Source organism: Aptenodytes forsteri, unplaced genomic scaffold, assembly GCF_000699145.1.
Source record: "Aptenodytes forsteri isolate BGI_AS27 unplaced genomic scaffold, ASM69914v1 Scaffold563, whole genome shotgun sequence".
NCBI classification, from domain to species: domain Eukaryota; kingdom Metazoa; phylum Chordata; class Aves; order Sphenisciformes; family Spheniscidae; genus Aptenodytes; species Aptenodytes forsteri.
The window spans coordinates 993,453-1,012,134 of NW_008795318.1; the positions used below are offsets into that span (position 1 = coordinate 993,453).

Below are 18,682 nucleotides of genomic sequence, written 5' to 3' on the forward strand. Positions count from 1 at the left end.
TCAGAAGGTGGCTTGGGCCGGATTTATCCTACTGTGGTTATAGCTACAGTGGATACCCCAAAAGTGGGATGCTCATTTGGCCCATCCAGAGCACAGATACCCAGCCGGACTCGGGCAAAATGGCACACAATCCTCCAGTATCTCCATTTTCCTGATACCCTTCCTCTGCAGATTTTGACCCAGGAAGACTGGAACAAGGTCCTCTACAATGGCATGGCATCGACCTCCTCCTGGGCTGCTCTCTACTTCATCGCTCTCATGACGTTTGGGAATTACGTTCTGTTTAACCTGCTGGTGGCCATCCTGGTAGAGGGTTTCCAGACGGAGGTAATGTCCTCACGCTTGTGCCTTTGCTTTCTTTTAAAGTTTCAGGACCTCCAGATCCTGGAATTTGATTTCTGAGATGGACAGCAATACATTTACGAGAGTGGTACATGAAAAAAGTGGGGGAAAATATTAGGTGTTCGTTCTTTTTTTTTTTCCTTTCTTTTTCTTAGCCACAGTGCAATTTAATACAGCAAGCCCTCTAAATGAAGGGCTTAAATGAAAAGCATTGTTAGCATTAATGCAGGAGTGGGAATTCAGCAGTGAGTCAGGCGCTGCGGATGGGATCGCTGCTCTGACAGTGTCTTTGAAACAGTTATCACCGTGTTTGTCACCCAGATTGAAAGCCCCTCCAGAAAACTTACTCAGGCTGGTAAGAGATTAGTGACACGATTATCTTTTTTGATGGTATGTGTTCATGGAGCTCTTCCTGCACCCAGCCCTGCAATGCTCTGCACATTTTAAAGTACATGATTTCTGGTCTCTGCTGGCTGCTTCCTTGGGCTGGGAACCTCCACGAGACATCCCGGATCGCTGGAGGCTGCCATGGAAGGGCAGGGGGGCACTTAGGTTTGAACTCAACCTTTTTTTTCATCCTACTGCCTTCCCAACTGTCCAGCTCAGAGCGAGTGAGCATGTCCCCTAGTCCCCAGAGCGGGGGACCCGCGAAGCCCACCAGCTCTCTGCAAAAATTGCCTGGCTGTCCAAGAACATCAGTAAGGGGAGGGGACCTTTACACCCTGCCCAGGGGGTTGGAGAGGTAAATTTTACCTAAAACTGCTCACTGGGATCTGTTTGTATAGGCTGTGCTTTTACACGCTATCTCTGATTTTTATAAGCGTTCTGGGGTGACTAAATATTATTTAAGATTTATTGCTTTTGTATCATAATATCCTACCACCCTATGAATAGCTATGCACAGAGCCATTTTTATTACTATTTTTGGAGCACAGTTTAGAGTTAAATTAATGGAGTCGTACCAGGAGATAGCAAGATGAGATTTTTTTTTATTTTTTGTATCGTCTCTCTCCATGTTGGTGCTTTTTAATTGTTATTGTTGTAGCTGTTTCTGTCTGTAAATCCCCCCCGCCATTCAGCTGAAGGGATGGTCACTGCCAGGTTCTCCCGAATAGCACAGTGTTCCCTTGCCCGAGCGAGAAGAGGTAAAAAGCTCCTTGTCTGCTTGTGATGACGGCTTCGAAACCGAACCTTTGTTCAGTCTAGCAAATTGATTCTCTGAAGGTCAACAAAGTGGGAGATCACCTGCTGCACCCGCTTCTTAGAGAAAAGGATGCAGCAGCCCCTTTTCCAACCCCTGGTCCTCGAGGGAGGCTGACACCTCTGGTCCTTGGCTCAGCCTGGTTTTTCATGCTAGAGCATCCTCGTGCTCGCCCGCCGGCATGTTCCCGCTCCCCCACACCCAGCCGCCGTGCGCCTGTTTCCCTGGGCAGCAATTTATCCCATGCTCACTTTGCGGCCAGCTGGTGCCATGGCATAGCTCCCTGTAAATTCATGCCCAGGCTTAATGCGCCGTGATTTTATTCCAGTAACCATGTCCTTGAGGGTACGTCTTCCCTGGAGTCAGGGGAACCGCCTGCAGCACTCCCCAAATTTGCTTTTGGATGGTTTTTGCATCAGAGCTGCCCCATTGCCTGCCCCTGCTTTTCTCCTCTGCCAGGGCAGCACCGGGCTGGTCCAAGCCAGCTCCAGGATTTCTGTGTAAGCTGCAAATGTGCTTTAAGTGCAATGTAAATCAGGGAGTAAATTCTGATTCAGGAAAGCACTGAGACAGCCTGAAGCCAGTGATGCTCGCGCCTGTATTGAGAGGCGAGTGCAGGGACCAGGATCCAGCGCAGCCTCCAAAGATCAAACCCTCTCTGGCCAATTCTGCCCAACCACGGCAATTTCAATGAACTCGCACCAGATTTCTACGATTTGTGACTCTGATTACAGTGCTATTTTGTATCTTGGGCTTTGATAATGGCATTTTAATAATAATATTCCTTCCACGTCCTTGTTATTCTGAGTTCTCCACGCTCCTCCAGTAAATTGCAACGGGATCAAGAGATCCCTCGGCTCAACCCAAGTTTCCCCCAGCAGACAGAGAGCAAATGTCTTCTGGAGGTCAGGAGCCAGGTCTGGCCTTGCTGGTTTATGTTTATTCAGCTTTGCTGGCGTGTAGCTTTGCAAACAGATATTCTGACTTTTGCTAGCCGGCATACAAAGGATCCTCTCCGAAGCAGAATTAATAGAGAGATTATGTCTCGCTGTAAACAAACCCCAGCGTCCCCCTCCTGTGATTGCACTTGACCCTTCTTCTGAGTTGGTTGGTTTTTTGGGGTGGTTTGTTGGTTTTTTTTTTTCCATTCTCCTTCAGATTTCTGGGCTGAAACACAATCCCGGGGCCGCTGCCTTTATCTCCCTGGTCCTTGAGTGCCTTTCCTCAATCTGCGAGCACCTCGTTAATTTTAGTGCACGGCTTTGCAGCCCCAGTTGCTAGGCAGCAGATGTATATAAGCAGTTGAGAAACAAAAAGGACCTGTTCCAAACTTTAAATATGGAGCAATATATTTTTCAGGGTTGAGTTTCTTCCCCCCCCCCCCCGGCTTTCTTTTTATTTGGTAACCTGCTTCTCTCTTGCAAGAGGTGCACGCAGGACTCTATGCAACGTGGTTATTTTTGACCACGCGTTCTCCGATTTAACTCGAGCCTGGTGTTGGTGCGGGGAAGGTGAGCAGGGGACTCCGTTTGATCGAGCTGCTAAATTGAAATTGCTGCCTGACCTCTTGGGTCCCTGCCCTGGGGACTTCTCTCTGAAGCAAGCAACGACTCCCCTTTGTCAGGCATAAAGCTCCTCTCCCGAGGGACTTCCTAATAATATTATCTCCAAAGAGTATTCTTCCATTGGTAATCCTCCCGGTTTTGTGTCCCCTTGTCCCCGGCCGTCCTCACTCGTGGGTTTGTTCCTTCCCCTCCTTTGTGCCCCCCTTCCTTCCCAGGACCCTCCTCCAGCACCTCCATCCTTTCCTCTGCAGGAGAACATTACCTGCTCTCTGGATGTAGCATCCTTGGAGAAATATGGACTTTGGCGACTTCAGGGCTTCAACCAGAGGGAACAGTCCCTTGTCCCGCCAGTAGGAATTTTGGATGGTGTTTTTCTTGCATCTCTTACCTTTTGCATTCCTGTTGGTTTCAGTGGGATTTTTCTTGCGAAGGAGAAGTGTTTCTGTGTTTTCTTTCAATGGCTTTTCCATGTCTCTCTCTGTTACAACCAAAGACTTTAAATTAAGTGTCCATTACATGCCTAGCAAGACACTGTTGGCCCATCCAGATCCCAAAGCTGATAGGCCTTTCTTAAGCTCTTCATCCCAGCCTAGAGTGGGGTGAGTTTTGCATCCCATGTAGCAACCGGAGGAAAGATCCATTGCCCTGTAGGCAAGAAATTAAGCTGGTGGGACAACCCGTGCCCTCCTGCCGCAGCGTGTAACCTCCCACAGCCCCGCGGGACAGGACCAGGCATGGCCACGCTGCCGAAACGTGCCGAGGAGTGTTGGAAGAGCCACCCCTGAGGAAGGGGAAACACAACGAGGTGAAAAATGGCATGTACTTTCCAAGTGGGTAGGGAAAGACTGACTTCTGCTGCTGTGAAGAGATGCTGGGGCCACTCGTGTGGCAAAGCCCCACTGCCCGCAGACCCCTGCTGCGTTTGGGCACCCCGCTGATTTAAATGTGTGTCTCCACTAACGGGGGTGAGGAGGGACCTGAACTCATGGCAGGTTCTGGTGGCCTTCCTTAAATTAGGTATTTCACCTGGCTGTAAGAGGACTGATATTGTGTTAATCAAACATTCATTTAAAGCCTCCATTGCTGCTTAATGAAGGCATAATAAATAAAGATCCTATTATGCAGCTGCAAAAAAAAATTAATAATTATGTTTTCAATAATTAGCTGGTGTTTCATTAGCACAATTATCACTTAGGAGCTGAAGCAAGCTCTGTTCGAAACACTTAATTTAAAGGTAAGGCTGGTCCCTTCGAAGGGCTTCGCTCCATCTGAGATCTTCCACCCCTTCCCTGCGCCGAGCGGAGTGGGTGCCGCAGCCTGGCTCTCCATCGTGGCCTCACACTGCCCTTCTCCCCCTTCCCCTCTCCTTCGCTGCCTTTTCTCATGTGTTTTTTGATTCCCCTCTCAGTCCTGCTGTTGAAACTGTGAAAATTGAACCCCCCCTTCCCCTTCCTCCCCCCTCCCTCCCCCCGTTTCTCCTTCAGGAGATCTCCAAGCGAGAAGACGCGAGTGGGCAGTTAAGCTGTATTCAGCTGCCTGTCGACTCGTCGGGGGTATGTACAGAGCACATCCCACCGCCCGCTGTGGTTGTCTCTCTCGTGGTGCCTGGTCACACGCCGTGGTGCTGTTCTCATTGTAGTAGCTGTCGTTCTTTTGGGGGTTGTTTGGGTGTTTTGGGGTTTGTTTCTTTTTTTTCCTTTCTTTTTTGTCATCCTCATTGTTGAGTCAGCCTTGATTTTAAGTCCCTTCCTTCTCTGGGGGAGCCAGGTAAATTAAGGTGGGTGCTTCGGGGCGGCTGATGTGGCTCCAGCCCTGGCTCTCACCGACCCCTTTCTGGACGCCTGCCCTGGGGAAGGCTCCCCGCGGGGCTGTCACAGCCCCTCCACAGTGTGGTCACATCCCGGGGACCTCCCTAGGGATGCGGACGGTGATGCTGATTGCTGGGCACGCCTGCCAAGCGCTCCCTCCATCACGCAGGCGGAGGAGGGTGCCCGGGAGCAAAGGGACCTGGAATCAAGCCTGTTTGTGGACACCTGTGGGGGGACCCCCGTGCTCGATAGGACGGTGGCAGCCGCGCCGTGGCATGTCCCAGAAAGGCTGGCCGGGATGCTGGGATCTCCGGAGAGATGCCACGTTACAGCGCGGGTCAGGATGTGAAATGGTCCCATTCAGGTCTGAGGAAGCCGTGGATCTCCGAAGTGCAGCACACTCCAAACCTTACTCTTCTGCCAACCTCATCTTTCTCTTTACCACTCCCTTCCCTTTCTGTCCTTTCTGAGAAGTCTGGCTTTTCCTTCAGCACAAAAGCCCTTTCCCATCGTATCCCAGTGTGTCAGTCCCCTTCGGTACAGGCTGGTTTAGCTGTTGTACAGTCTGGTACATCTTGACGTACCCTCGTTTCCCAAAAGGATTTTAACTCCCTGTTCTCTCATAACCCCTTTTCTATCCAGAAAGGCAAACTGGGAGTGCAAGAACAGGTAACGGGCAGCAGCCCCGGCTGCGAGATGCTTGCCTGCACTGTACTGAGTCTGGCACGTGGTGTTTCAGAGGGGATGCTTTCTGCCCTCCAGACGTGGGGTTTGGTGCTGGGGAGCGGGGTGGGAAGTCCCCACGTAGCTCTGCTTTTCCATCTCGGCACACATCTCATCGTGCACCCTAAAACTTTCCTTTGGGCTGTTAAAGAGCACTCCAGGAATACAAAGCACGTAAAATTCTTCCCGTTATTTATTCCTTTTTAATAACCCATTAGGGAGAATGAGTAATTCCTGGCAGGCCCACTGACGGGCTGAGCTGGGAGCCTCCGCGAGGAGCGTACCTGGAGCCAGCTGGAGCCCCTGTTCATGTGGAAACAGGGTTTTGACTCTAGCGAAGTTCAGGCCAGCCTGACTTTACTGCTCCCCCTTGCAAGGTGCATTCCTGACCTTCCCAGTCTGCGTCTTACAGGATGAGCTTCCCTAAATAGCACAGAAGTCCTGGATCCTCAGGAGGGGAAGTTTTGAGCCAACACTTCACATCACACGCTCTTTTGCCTTAAAAACACGTGTCTGAGAGCATCCAGTCTGCTGGAAAAAAATCCCCTTAACTGTTTAGTGACCCCCTGGGGGAGTATTAGGGCTCGTCCCTCCGGCGTTTTGCTTAACAAAGAGTCACAGGGCACTGGACCTTGTGTCAGAATGTCATTTCTTCCTCCTGTCCCACGCTGGGGCCCCTCTGGGTTTTTACAATCAACAGGTACCCGAGCACCAAACCTCCGCAGCGCTGGCCAGGGCTCCTGGGGACGCAGCTTAGCCTTGGTGGGGTTTTCTGGGGCTCCTGGTCTCTCCCAGCCGAAGTGAGGGTCTGCTTGGCTTCTTTCATCCCAGCATCCTCCTTCCCTTCCCACCTCTCCTCCCTCCCGACGTACATCGCGACAGGGCTTGGTGCCCTTTGCCAGAGCAGTGGTTTCAGCCGTGAATCCTCCTCTTTTGGATGGGCATCATTCTGGTGAGCACCATTGCCCGTCGGGTGTATCCTGACTATACCACACCCTAAGCGCCTTTCTGCAGTGCCAATGGACAGAGTCAGTGGGGTGCGCAGGGACGTCCCTAATCGGGTCTGTGCCGCAAGACCGAGCGAGAGCCCAGGCACCACGCTGCGAGCAATGGTAAACCTCTTCTCTCTCCTCCCGAGGATGGGCCCATGTCAAAGCGGGCAGCTCTCACTCAGCCCCCGGCGTTTGAAATGATACAGCGGAGTTTAAATCCCCAAAATGATACAGCGTAAATCCCAAAAACTTCTGCTTGTGTTGTGTGTTGCAGCTGGGAGGGGAACAGCCACCCAGGGGAGTCGTTATCAGGTCCTGCCACCTGGATCCTCTCTGCGCTGGTGGGGCGTCCGTCGACGTGTGCCCATTAGCTGCATTGGAAAGTCGGGGTCCCTTGTGCCCCTTCTGAATCCTGGATTGCCTCATCGAAGCATCACTAGAAAGAGCCACACACAGGGAGTTTTAAGCCATAGTGTATAAATTAAGAGAGATGAGTAGGGTCAATTTTTGTCCCAAAATTGCTCATCAGATATCTGTCCTTCCCTAATACCTGCCCAGTATGCAATTCCAGCAGCAAAAATTAAGCAATGGTTTGTTTTTTTCTGATCCCTTTGTGGGACCGCATTTGGAGCCAGAGGCAGTCTTTCTGGTAGGAGGTTAATTAGTCTGTGGTATAAATATGTGCATGCGTCATTTTGTGAAAGGTGATGTTGCATCGTGGTTCGAAATTCAGTGGATCCGTAGGTGTGGTGTTGGAGACGGGAATCCGTTTTTTCAGAGGGGTGTCCATGCACCGCAGCCCTTCACCCTCCTTGCTGAAGCCCTCTGTTTTGCTCCAGGGTGATGCTTCCAAGTCTGATTCCGAGGGGGATCTCTTCCCCCGCAGCCTGGAAGAGGAGGGAGGACTTAAGAAAAACTTGTCAAATCCAGCCTGTGAGTAACAACCCCGGGAGGACAGGCTTTTCTGCCGAAACCTCGCTTTGCTGTGAAAGCAATGTGTCCTGAAGGGAAGAGCCCTCCGAGAGAGCAGTGTAGTCCAAGGCATGGCACGCTCCACCGAGGCCAGCACGCTTGTGGCGTGGGGTTGGATCGTGGGATGCAGACAGAGACACGATGGCATTCGGGCCGTAATCTCCCCACTGAGCCCGAGGTCTGGGCTTTTGGGGTCTCTCTGCAGGGGCACAAGTGGAGGAGCTGCGGGGAAGGAGGATGGAGGGAGCCTGGCACGGGCAGGAGGTTCCCAGGGTTGGAGCTGGTGGGTGTTGGTTGGAGGGTTGAGGGGCAGCAGATGACAGTCTGCATCTACTCTCCTCTCCCACTGGCATCTGATCCCATTCCTGATTTACATCCCCCTGCTCCCCTGCCAGGCTGAAGGACGGGCTCTCAGCTCTCCAGAAGGGCTTTTTGGCCCCCATCCTCCCGGTGCGTGGAGGAGAGCCGTCCCTGCGCAGCTGCTTTGCCTGCCCGGGAGCAGGTTGTAGATGTGCCCCTCAAGGTGAGACACCTAAAACCCACTTGTGTCTTCCAGTGATGGCCCTGAGCGACCACCTGGAGCTGAAGAAGAGCCTGACCCCGCCGCTCATCATACACACCGCTGCCACGCCGATGCCCATGCCCAAGAGTGCTGTGTTCGGAGACACAGCGCAGGGCTACGAGTCCCGCCGGGCCAGCGGAGTTGCCATGGACCCCGCCACCTACGAGCTCAAGTCCCCGGTACTCGCATCACCTCCTCCTGCCGACGCTCAGCGGGTGTCTGTTGGGCTTGCGGGGCTGTCCGTCCGTCCATCCACCCCAGCTGGCGCAGCAGCAGCCCGGCGCGGGGCGGGTGGCACGGGGCTGATGCTCTCCCTGTCCTTCCCGCAGCCCAGCGCCCGCAGCTCCCCGCACAGCCCCTGGAGCGCCAGCAGCAGCTGGAATAGCCGCCGCCCCACGCGGGACAGCACGAGGCGCGAGCCAGCAGCAGCTGGAACAGCCGCCGCTCCAGCTGGAACAGCATCGGCCGGGCCCCCAGCCTCAAGCGTCGTGGTCAGAGCGGCGAGCGCAGATCCCTCCTCTCCGGAGAAGGGAAGGAGAGCTCAGAGGAAGGGGAGAGCTCGGACGAGGAGCGCTCCAGCCGGGCCGGCAGCTTCAACGGCTCTTTGCCTCATCGCATGGAGTCGCTGGAAACAAAAGGCTCCTTCGACCTCCAGGATACCCTGCAGGTGCCTTCCCTGTACCGGACCAGCAGCATGCACAGCAGCCGGACCTCTGCCTCCGAGCACCAGGACTGCAACGGGAAGACCTCTCCGGGTCTGCTGCTGCACCAGCTCCACCTGGATGACCCCCAACAGGACTGCGATGACTGCGATGATGAAGGCAACATGGTAAGGAAATGCCAAACACTCATTTCGGGCTTTTTTCCTTGTCAAAGTGATGCATGTACCTCTCTCAGGAGTGCATGGGTGGGTGCGAAGCAATGGCCCGCTGCAGGGGCTGGGTCTCACCAGAAGGTCTCTGGGCTGTGGATGCCACCAGAAATGGGGTTGGCATCATCTTAAGTATTTTAGTGCAGTATCAGATGGTTCACGATGGAAAGATCAGGGCAAAACTCCCCAGGTTCCACTAAAAGGTGCAGAGCGAAGGCTGTCTCCTGGAAATATATGCTTTTCTGATTTTATTTTTTCTTTAAAAAAAAAAAAAGGTAACTTTCCCTGCTCTCCAACCATTATGCAGCTTTCTGCCCCCACGCACAGCAGCAGACAATTTCTGTTGACATCAACAGGCAAGGAAAGGGCAGGGTTTGGCCCCCCATTCCCATGGCAGCGTTAGTCCCATAGAGACGGTGGTAATTTCAAAGGCTTTGCATTAATTTCAACATGAAGAGGCATTAGTCCAGTAAGCGCCTCTCTTTCACGGGCCTGGAAAGTGCCATTTAGGAACTGTTAGCTAAAAGGGCTGCAAATGCAGGGAAGGGACGAGGGTCCCTGGCTCTTTTTCCACATGGATGTTTGTATCTTAAGGGGATAAAAGGAATTTGGCTGCTTTTCCAAGTTTTTTTCGCGTGGCTGGCAGAGAGGGGCTTGAGCTGGCAGCAGGATGCCTGTGGGGACTGTCCCATTGGGATGTTCCCAGGACAGTTTTGGGGGGTTTTGGGGTGTTTTCTGCTCTTCCCAGGTTACCTCTTTGTTTCACTTTACCTTGTTCTCAGGCTTAAAAATGTGATGGTCTGATGTGTCATCCCCAGGGGGTAACTCTGTTTCTGTTGGTGAAGCGGGTAGCTTTTGGGTAGAGCCATGTGACGGTAACCGGGGTGGTACTGAGAACATGAAAGCTGCAGCTTGTGGACATGATTTTACTGTATTTCACTGAGTTTGTTGAATGAAAATGGAATTTGGAGCATACAAAGGGATGTGAAAGGCAGTGGTGACTCCAGAGAAGGAACAGGAGGAGAAAGAGAGTTAGTGCTGGCAGAATGGAGTCACTCAGCTGTAAATCGCCTTTAAAAATGCCATTATCCCATTACATCTCCAGCGTGGATCCTCAGCCTGGGATTTTTACTGATTGCCTTAACCTGGTTTTTAACCTCCATAAGATAAACTGAATTTTTAAGAAAAGGAGCAGTAATTATTTTTGGAAAAAGCACTATTAAAAGTGATCAAGAGACCATGCTTTTTATTGCTAGCTAGGGATTTTTTTTCATGCTCCAACATCTGCTGCTTTTTCCAGCTCACCTGGTCCAAACATCCCACAGGTCCCTTCCTTTCCCCCCACAAGATCAGAAGCCAGCAGCCCCCCCCCGAGCTGGACGTCCATGTGATGGGACATGTCCCTCCTCTCCCGTCCCACCCAGCCCCGCAGCCCCAGCCAGTGCTGACGATAGGCTGTTGAATAAGATGCATGTTTTTAATCTTTATTACGGCAGCTGCTTTTAGTGTAAACCAAACGTTGTCTTCTGTGTGCCAAGGTCTGGCCACGTAGGGTTAGACCAAAGGTCCCTCAATCCTCTCCCATGTAGTGGTCAGAAGCAAATGCCTAGGGAAAGAATAGGCAAAATAGGGAAAATAAATTGTGCCCCAGCCCATGGTATAGCCACAGCTGGGACATCTGCAGCTGGCTGGTGCCTTTCCCCATGCTCCAAAATATGTCTTCACTGCAAATCACTAAACCAGACAGATTGGAAAATATTGCTTAGATTAGCAAAATGAGCCCCCAGGTTGCGGAGCTTCCCTTTGTGATTCCCTCCTGATGTTTGGGGGGATGCTTTGCCCCTAAATTAGCCTTGACAAAGTCAGAAAAAAAGTAATTATTTTTTAAATGGAAAAAAATAAATTCAAAACTCCCCCACCAACAAAAGGAGGAAAGAACTCAACTGTTATTCAGATCAAAGTAATCCTAAATATGCCCTTCTGCAACAAAGCTTCACATCTCTCCTTGCTGGCTGGGTTTGATTGCCTCTGCGCAAAAATAAAAGGAAGTGCAAAGGCTTCGTTTGGATCTCCCAGGCTCCCATTATATTAGTGCCACTCCGCTGCCTTCAATGAGTTTATTCTGAATTTACATCCCTCCAAGAGGCCAGAATCAGGCCCCTGATAGCTCTTCTCCCCAGAAGTATAAAATCAGGGGACTGAAATCTGTTCTTCACTGCATGAATGCAGACAAGGAGAAACTTCACAGAGCGGGCGATCTGCTGCCTGGTTGGGTTCACGTGGCTGTGACCGAGATCAGGGATCTGCTGCGAGGTCTTTGTTGTTCACATCTGCTGGATTTTGGATGCTTTTGGATGCTTTCCTACCCAAATTGCTGAGTGCTCAGAGCAGAAAGTGAGGGAAATATTGAATCTGCAATGAAATGTGTTCCCTCCTCCCAAAATCCTCATTGCATGTAGCAATCGCAGCTCCTTTCCCCGTTGCCTATTGCACTTTTTTTCTGTGGCGTGCAGTCCAGCCGCTCCCCAAACCCTCTCAGCCTGCCCCCGCTGCATATTTAAATTAAATAGTCAGGTCCCAAGCGTCCGTGCAGCTTCCAGCTTGCCTGGAGGTCTGTTGCCACTCGTAGAGCATTTTTCAGCTGTTCCCCCCCATCCTTATAATAAATCTTTTATAAATCTAAGCCTCTCCCTGACTCCGAGGAGTGCATCAGTCATCTTTTAAAGCCAACTGCCTTTCGTCCTGCCCCCAGAACTACATTAATATCTGAAAGTCCTGAAAAAAAAACCCCAACCCCACAGCTATTTATCAGCAGCTATGGGATCAGAGGGCCCTGTTAACACGCTGCCGGGTGCAGGCAGCACCGCTGCCTGTTAGCGAGCGGCATCACACTGTGTCCTGGTCCCTGCCTGCGTCCCGGCGGCGGGAGTTTGGGTGGTCTTAGCCAGGGAGATTTTGTCTAAGTCACTGGCAACTGAATTAAAGAGTAGTTTTCTTCTCCCCCCGCATCTTTATTCATCCTGTCCAGGTGTGTTTTATGAACAAATAGATGTGGTTTAAACCACATAATTGTTATATCGCTTTGAACATAATGCAGGCTTCAGCAGCAATCAGCCTGATTGTAAGCAGTTGATGCGTGTCTGGACCTCGCGGAGAAAGCATTCGATGGGACTTAGGCTGGAAATGCTCGGGTGTTATTTCACAAATACCTTACATTTGGCTCAAATTAACTGAACTGCACTGTTCCACTGGTGGAAATCTGGAGTAATTCCTTTGACTGTAGATTTCTGCGGATGTACTTGGCCCTGTACAGAGCAGCCGAGCTGCAGCCCCGGCTGAGCCAGCCCCGGCCAAGCCCTGGTGCTCGCCCTTACTCTAACACGCTGAATAGAGAGACATGATGGAAGATCACTTTTTGCCTTTGTTATCTGATTTAGTCCATGAACTGCAAGCTGCAGCAGTTAGCCAAACCCCAAAATATCTTTGGCATTAAAATTGGACAAAAGGAGTATAAAGAAGCATTCTGTGCTGCTGACGCATTACCATTCACTACAAATCCCCATGATAAATACCAGAACTGCTTTGAATAATAGATACTTCTGGAAAACTTCCAGCTCGCAAAATGAACTGGACCGAGTCGCTGCTATTACTCCATGTCCAGAGGCTGGAGTAGCAATCGCTGTTCTCACCACAACTTTGAGCAGACACCTGATTTTTATCCATTTATTTACCTTTGTTAAATCTATGGATAATTAAACTAACTAGGCTGCTCGAAGGGATAACGCAACCCCAAGGATGCATGCTCTATTAAATACAGTTTAGAGAGAAGGGAGCAGTTCTGACTCCTTGCCTGGAGTTGGAAAAGGGATGTGAAAACAGCCAAGATGTGGCCAAAACCTACTGGTGTGCCATGGCGTGGCCTGTGTTTGCGTAGAAGGGGAGGGAGGGACAGACGGCTGAAGGAGAAGGGTAGAAAGATCTAGCTTTTTGTCTTGGTTATTCAAACTTTTCTTGTTATTTTCACAAGGTGGTTTTCATTTTCTGAAGGGTTCAGGTTGTCACCAAGTGCTTTCACTAAAACCGACACTACACTAGCTATTACCCATCGCTAATGAGACCCCTGGCTGAGTGCATATAGGATCAGAAAGCACTTCCTCCATTCCACTCAATTACCCTAACAAATCCCATTTTTACAGTCCAGAGTACCTCCAATTGCTAACAGTTTCACTCCAAACGAATCCCCCCTCCCTGTTTCTAGGGTGAAATAAATAAAAGTGCCTCAGCTCTGGGGTCTGGGCGCTCCTGGGGTGCGAGCGGCAATTCCTGCGTGGTGTTTCGCAGCTCCTTTTCTGAACATCTGCAGAAGAAAGCTTCAAAAAGCCCGTGCAGCCACGTTCCCACGTGTGTGCACATCCAAGCCCAGGTGGTAGTGGGGAAATAAGGGTAACGAAAGAGCAAGGATTCATTTTTATGTGTCTTGAAAAGCAAAGCACCGCGGTGACATTGCACACACCGGTCTGCGGATTTATCTTCTGGTGCTTCGATTTGGAAGGGCTGGGAAAGCCCCGGCATGGTGGGTGAGGTGTTTGCCTGGCTTCTGCTGGTTGTCCGTGCACAAGATGCTAGCACTGCAATGCCAATTGGATTAAAGATCCTGACCACCCCTCGGAGAACTATGGATGAGAAGGTGACAAGACCTAATCCAGAGGCTATTGCAGCTGGGATGAGGCTTCCCCTCAGCATCCAATTTTTCATGTCTTCAGTTGACCTGTTGGCCAAGGCTTTTACAATCTGCCCTCCTGGCCTTAAATGACCTGGCAGACGGTCTAAAACATAAGTATGCATGGCTGAGGATGCGCTGTGGTTTCAAGTAGGAATTAATTTGCCAGAGTCGGATGGCCCGTGTTCACGCAGAAGGTCAGGCTGGCCACAATGTTCCCTTCTGGCTTTATAATCTCTAATCTGTTCATGCTGAATGAAAGGCAGATGCTCACCATTGCATTCCTGGACCAAAACTCAGGTCCCAAACAATTTCTTCAGTTTTCCAGTGGTGCACAGACATAGGGCTTGGCCCAGCAAGCAGCAGGAATCCCTCCCTCTGCTCTCTTTATAGCCTCTGACATAAGCATTACATATTCTTGAAAAAAACCCAAACAACAAAAACACCCAGACAACCTTAGAAGATTCAGGCAGGCATCTGATGGGTATCTGGAGGGACTGAGGCTGATCGGAGTGGGTTATCAGTCCTCTGGGCAAGGGTTTTATTTACCACGTTTGTCCTTTTGGCTAACTGTGTGCCAGATGCAGTTACCGTGCGGAGGAAGGAGGACCAAACCCTGCGAGGTTGCAGGGCCAGCACAGCCCTCACCCGGCTGCCAGAGCTCCTTCCCCTGCCCAGCGGGGTCTTTTCTGGGGAGATCGGTTTATTTCAGCTTTACTGAGCACTTGGAGACATGTGTTCAGTGAAAAATTGCCCTGAGTCCTTCACTTGGAAGTTTGGGGGGGTTATTGTTTTAACAGTTCTCTCTGTGTTTTCCTCCCGGTACGTTTCTGCTGTACGTTTTCCTCCTAGAGCAAAAGGGACCGCATGAAGGCTTGGGTACAGGCACGTCTCCCCACCTGCTGCAAAGAAAGAGACTCCTGGTCCATCTACATCTTCGCCCCTCACTCAAGGTAAAGCAGCTGTGCTCGAGCAGTGGTGGCGTGCTGGGCACGGATGCCCTCGTTGCGATGGCTCGCTCTGCCCGTCTATCCCAGATGGGTGTCTCTATGTCAGTCCACAAAACTCCCAGCCCTTCCCCTGCTCCAGTACTACATCAGGGTCACGCAGCAAAGGGCCTCCAGCTGCAGAGAGCCACTCCCGGGTGGGCACAGCCCTGGCATAGAAGTGTCCAGCAGAGACCCATAGGCCAGGGCATGGCCACAGCTTTATCAAGCTCATTGTTTGCTTTGTGAGTGATGCCAGTGCTCTGCAAGTTTTTCACTTGATGGAGCGTGGGGAGTTTGAAGCAAGGGGAAGGGTGCTGCATTAAGCAGATAAGTCTGAATTTGCCCCCAGTGCACATTTACAACACAGCAAAGGACACTCCTTGACCTCCTAAACCTGCCTGGACTTCTCTGTCCTCCCCCTTCCCTTCCTCCCTCTCCCAACAACCCCCAGAAAACACCCTCTCCTTGCCGGCAGACCCCCAGCTCTGCCCTTCTCAAAGCCCAGCTGCGCCGGGGCCATCTGGGCTCCGTGCTCTCCTGCGTGTTCCTCTGGACGTGCACCCGTGCTCAGTGAGGGTTCCCCGTGTTTGAGCTGGTGGGCCCTGGACAGCATTCGAGTTCATTCATACAAAGATTAGAGAGATTTTCAGAAACAGACTTCGGGAAATGTAATACGGTATTATAAATCCTGGGTCAGTGTACAGCCATCTGTCACAATAAATAGCTTCTGTCCCTTTGTTCCATGTGCGCTCAACCCTTACAGGACTGCTGGGAGTATTTCTTCCTTTATTTAAGCTAAACCTGAGCACTACGGACCAGGTAGGGGGTTGGATCCAAACCTGGCCGCGTGTCCAAGTTGTGGAAGCAGCTGCTCCATTTCAAGTGACCCAAAGCCGCCTACGAACATTACCAGGGCTTGAAATTTGTGGCCCAATTCTGTAGCTCGGATTCTTTTCTATTCATACCCCGACCTGCCTGCAGCGTGCAGCCCTGCCAAGGAGGGGATTGGGAGATTGCAGCTCATCTGCTTTGCAAACGGAGCACTCGATTCCCCTGCCATGCGTCGAGCTGCTGCATTTCTCCCCAACCAGTCGAGCATTAATAGCTAGTCTGTCTCTCCTCTTTTTTTTTTTTTTTCTTCTTTTTCGGCAGATTCCGTCTGATGTGCAATAAAATCATCACGCACAAGATGTTTGATCATATCGTCTTGGTGATCATTTTCCTGAACTGCATTACCATTGCCATGGAGCGACCCAAAATCGAGCCTCACAGTGCTGTGAGTTTCCGAGGTTAACGTTTTCCTGTGCTCCTCGTGGAGCCAACACCCGTGGCTTGGACCCCACTGCTGTGCACTTGGTCTCACTTTCTTTCTCTTTTTCAAATGGCAAACTGCCAACACACCCTGCGTATCCTTTGAATTGGGTACAGCAACTCTCCTGGTCCCTACCCAGCGTCCTTTCAAAGTACATGAGCAGAGCTCATGGCCTGCAATATATCGAATATCCCATTTCTGCAACTACGATCAAGGTTTTAACACATGACATAAGCATGACATCTGTCTCAGTTTCCTTCTCTGATAAACCTTCAAACACTTTTCCTCGCTCAACACAATGTTCGTTTCTTCCATCTGTTCTTCACGGGCACGTATGTGTGGTGCGAAGAGAATGGGGGAACTGTTCATTTCATATTCTTCTCCCCGCCTTTGTGTATCAGCTTTGTTGTGGCACAAGAAAAACTGAATTGATACACGCATGGTAATGCCATTTCCCCAAACCATTTTGTTTTAATAGACTACGTAAGGATTTCTCAAACCAGACCCTCACAGCACCAACATCCATCAATCAGAGGGGCAGAATCATCCTATTGCTCTTTTATCTTAGCATAGATTGTGGCTGAGAGATACGCTGGGCTCTTGCTGATTTATTGCAAAAGACTGCTCATATCACAATCGTATAGAATCCTATTTTGTTGATGTAGGCGTGTCAGGCTGTTCATTTTTGTGGATCTTCAATGCAAGACCTTAAAACTGGAGTCTTGGCTGCTCTGTGCCTATTTTAAGCTTTCCCTAGTAGTTCTCCTTACTGTAATAGTTTGCCCAGTGGTCCCTCCCCTAAATCAATTTTTTTTCTTTTGGTTATCATGCAGTCGTGGTGCACCAACTCGCAGCTGCGAGAAGAGAGCAGGACTCCCTGCCAGCTGATCTAGCAGGAGGAAATCACCCTGCTGTTCCCCATGGGGCACCCTGAGACTGTCCCTTGAAATCCCAAATGCTTCTTTGGAGCCCCTTGCTGTTTCCTCTGAGATTCACCATTCACCAAGGCTGGCTCCAAAAGGAACTGTAGTTACACAGAGTTGAAGGGAATGGGTGACATGCATGAGTCAGAGGAGTCCACAGCAAAGAGCTGTAGTACGAAAACCCAGTATTTCGTATATAAGAGGAGGAGGAGGATGAGCTGTGGTGTCCCTGGGCATTGGAAGAGTGCAGAGGGGAAAGGAGACAGGGACTGGTGTGAGGTTCATCAGCATCAGGTTATAACCAAGGGAACCAAAATGGGTCATTCAGGTCTGGAGCTGAGCCGGACCACGGTCTGGGAGCAGCGGGGAGGAGAAGGGGGATGCTGAGCGGTGGGGCAGGGAGCAGGGGAGCCAGGAGGAGTGCGCAGGCCCTGCCTGTGCTGATGGAGCTCTCATCTGGAAACCAAGAGAGTTAGTTTAGATTGAGTTCTTCAAAATAATTGTACTTTGCTTCCCTGAGCTGTGGATTTTCTAGCTGCTTCAAGCGAGTTCTCTTTCCCTGTCCCAGTTTCAGCTGGCTTATCGGAACAGGGGATGCTGTTGCTAGCCAACACGCACTCCCCATTGCAGAGTGCGCGACATGGGCCGGGGAGATTATCCTTCAAAATAGCCACACGCTTGCCAGAGAGGAATGTAATATCCTCGGTCTCTCCTCCATGCTATTGCTGTTTTATCTCCAGCTCCACAAGCCGGTCCCTACCCTCTTTCTCCTGCACACTGCCTACCCCTCTACAGCAGTCTTTTGTGTGGCAGTCAGCTAACGGCTGGAGATGTTTCCTATCACAGCTCATGCAATCACAGTGCACAGTCTAGGACCTAATTAATTATGGACCCAGTATGGAAACAAGCTACTCTGTGGTTCCTGAGTCACTTTCAGTAAATCATGATCTGGCAAGCGAGAGAGTTGCCAAGGTGTTTTGTCTTGTTTAAATTGCATCTCATTTTGAGCGAGAGATCTGCATCTCTTACAGGCCTGCTCTGTAGGGACTGGCAGAAATAAATCCAAAATTGTTATTAGCAGAACTGGGGCTGGTTCAGTTGTATGCGTACATGCATACATGCACACGCATCATCTTTCCTCCAGCCTCTGCCTTCTGCTGTCCATTTCTCAGCACAGGCAATCAGAGATTGTTCGGGGATTAGGGAAAGTGTAATTTATTTAATGATCATCATTAAAAAGAAAGGTTTCTGCTAACTACAGATAGGGAACCAGTCCATGGTCTCATCTGTAATCACTTGCTGCTATTGCAGAACGGTGGCAGTGAGGACTGCATGGTCTGGTGGATAGCGCAGGGGACTGGGAGATGAGACTATTGGGCTTCATGCCCAGGTCTAGCCTGTGGCTTTGGACAAGTGGATCAACCTTTTGGGGGCAGGTCTCAGCTGGCGTAAACCCCCAGAGCTTCGCCGGCTTCGGTTGAACTGTGACAACTCATGCCAGCTGCGCTTCGGTGTCCCGTGGGTCCTGCTTGCCTTGCAGCGCAGCCACTCCAATATTGACTTAATTTCTGGGAGGATTGGGAGCTCAGTGATATTTGCACTGTGCGGTGATGTCCGCAGGTGAGGGGCAGGTAGAGATTTGTCAAGCATGCTCCAAAGGGGGGGAGATCTCCCTGTTTCTGCTGGGGGGGTTTGGGGGCAG

At 50.8% G+C, this 18,682-nt stretch overlaps 1 protein-coding gene across 1 annotated transcript in view; it reads left to right on the forward strand.

Moving 5' to 3' along the window:
* CACNA1G (calcium voltage-gated channel subunit alpha1 G) overlaps positions 1-18,682 on the forward strand; it is a 102,093-nt gene that overhangs the window by 38,222 nt on the left and 45,189 nt on the right. The window contains exons 14-21 of the mRNA XM_019472170.1: positions 172-327; positions 4,593-4,661; positions 7,471-7,564; positions 8,160-8,344; positions 8,495-8,562; positions 8,604-8,994; positions 14,609-14,709; positions 15,898-16,021. Of these exons, the coding sequence (XP_019327715.1) occupies positions 172-327; positions 4,593-4,661; positions 7,471-7,564; positions 8,160-8,344; positions 8,495-8,562; positions 8,604-8,994; positions 14,609-14,709; positions 15,898-16,021 (1,188 nt within the window). The remainder of the gene's footprint in view (positions 1-171; positions 328-4,592; positions 4,662-7,470; positions 7,565-8,159; positions 8,345-8,494; positions 8,563-8,603; positions 8,995-14,608; positions 14,710-15,897; positions 16,022-18,682) is intronic.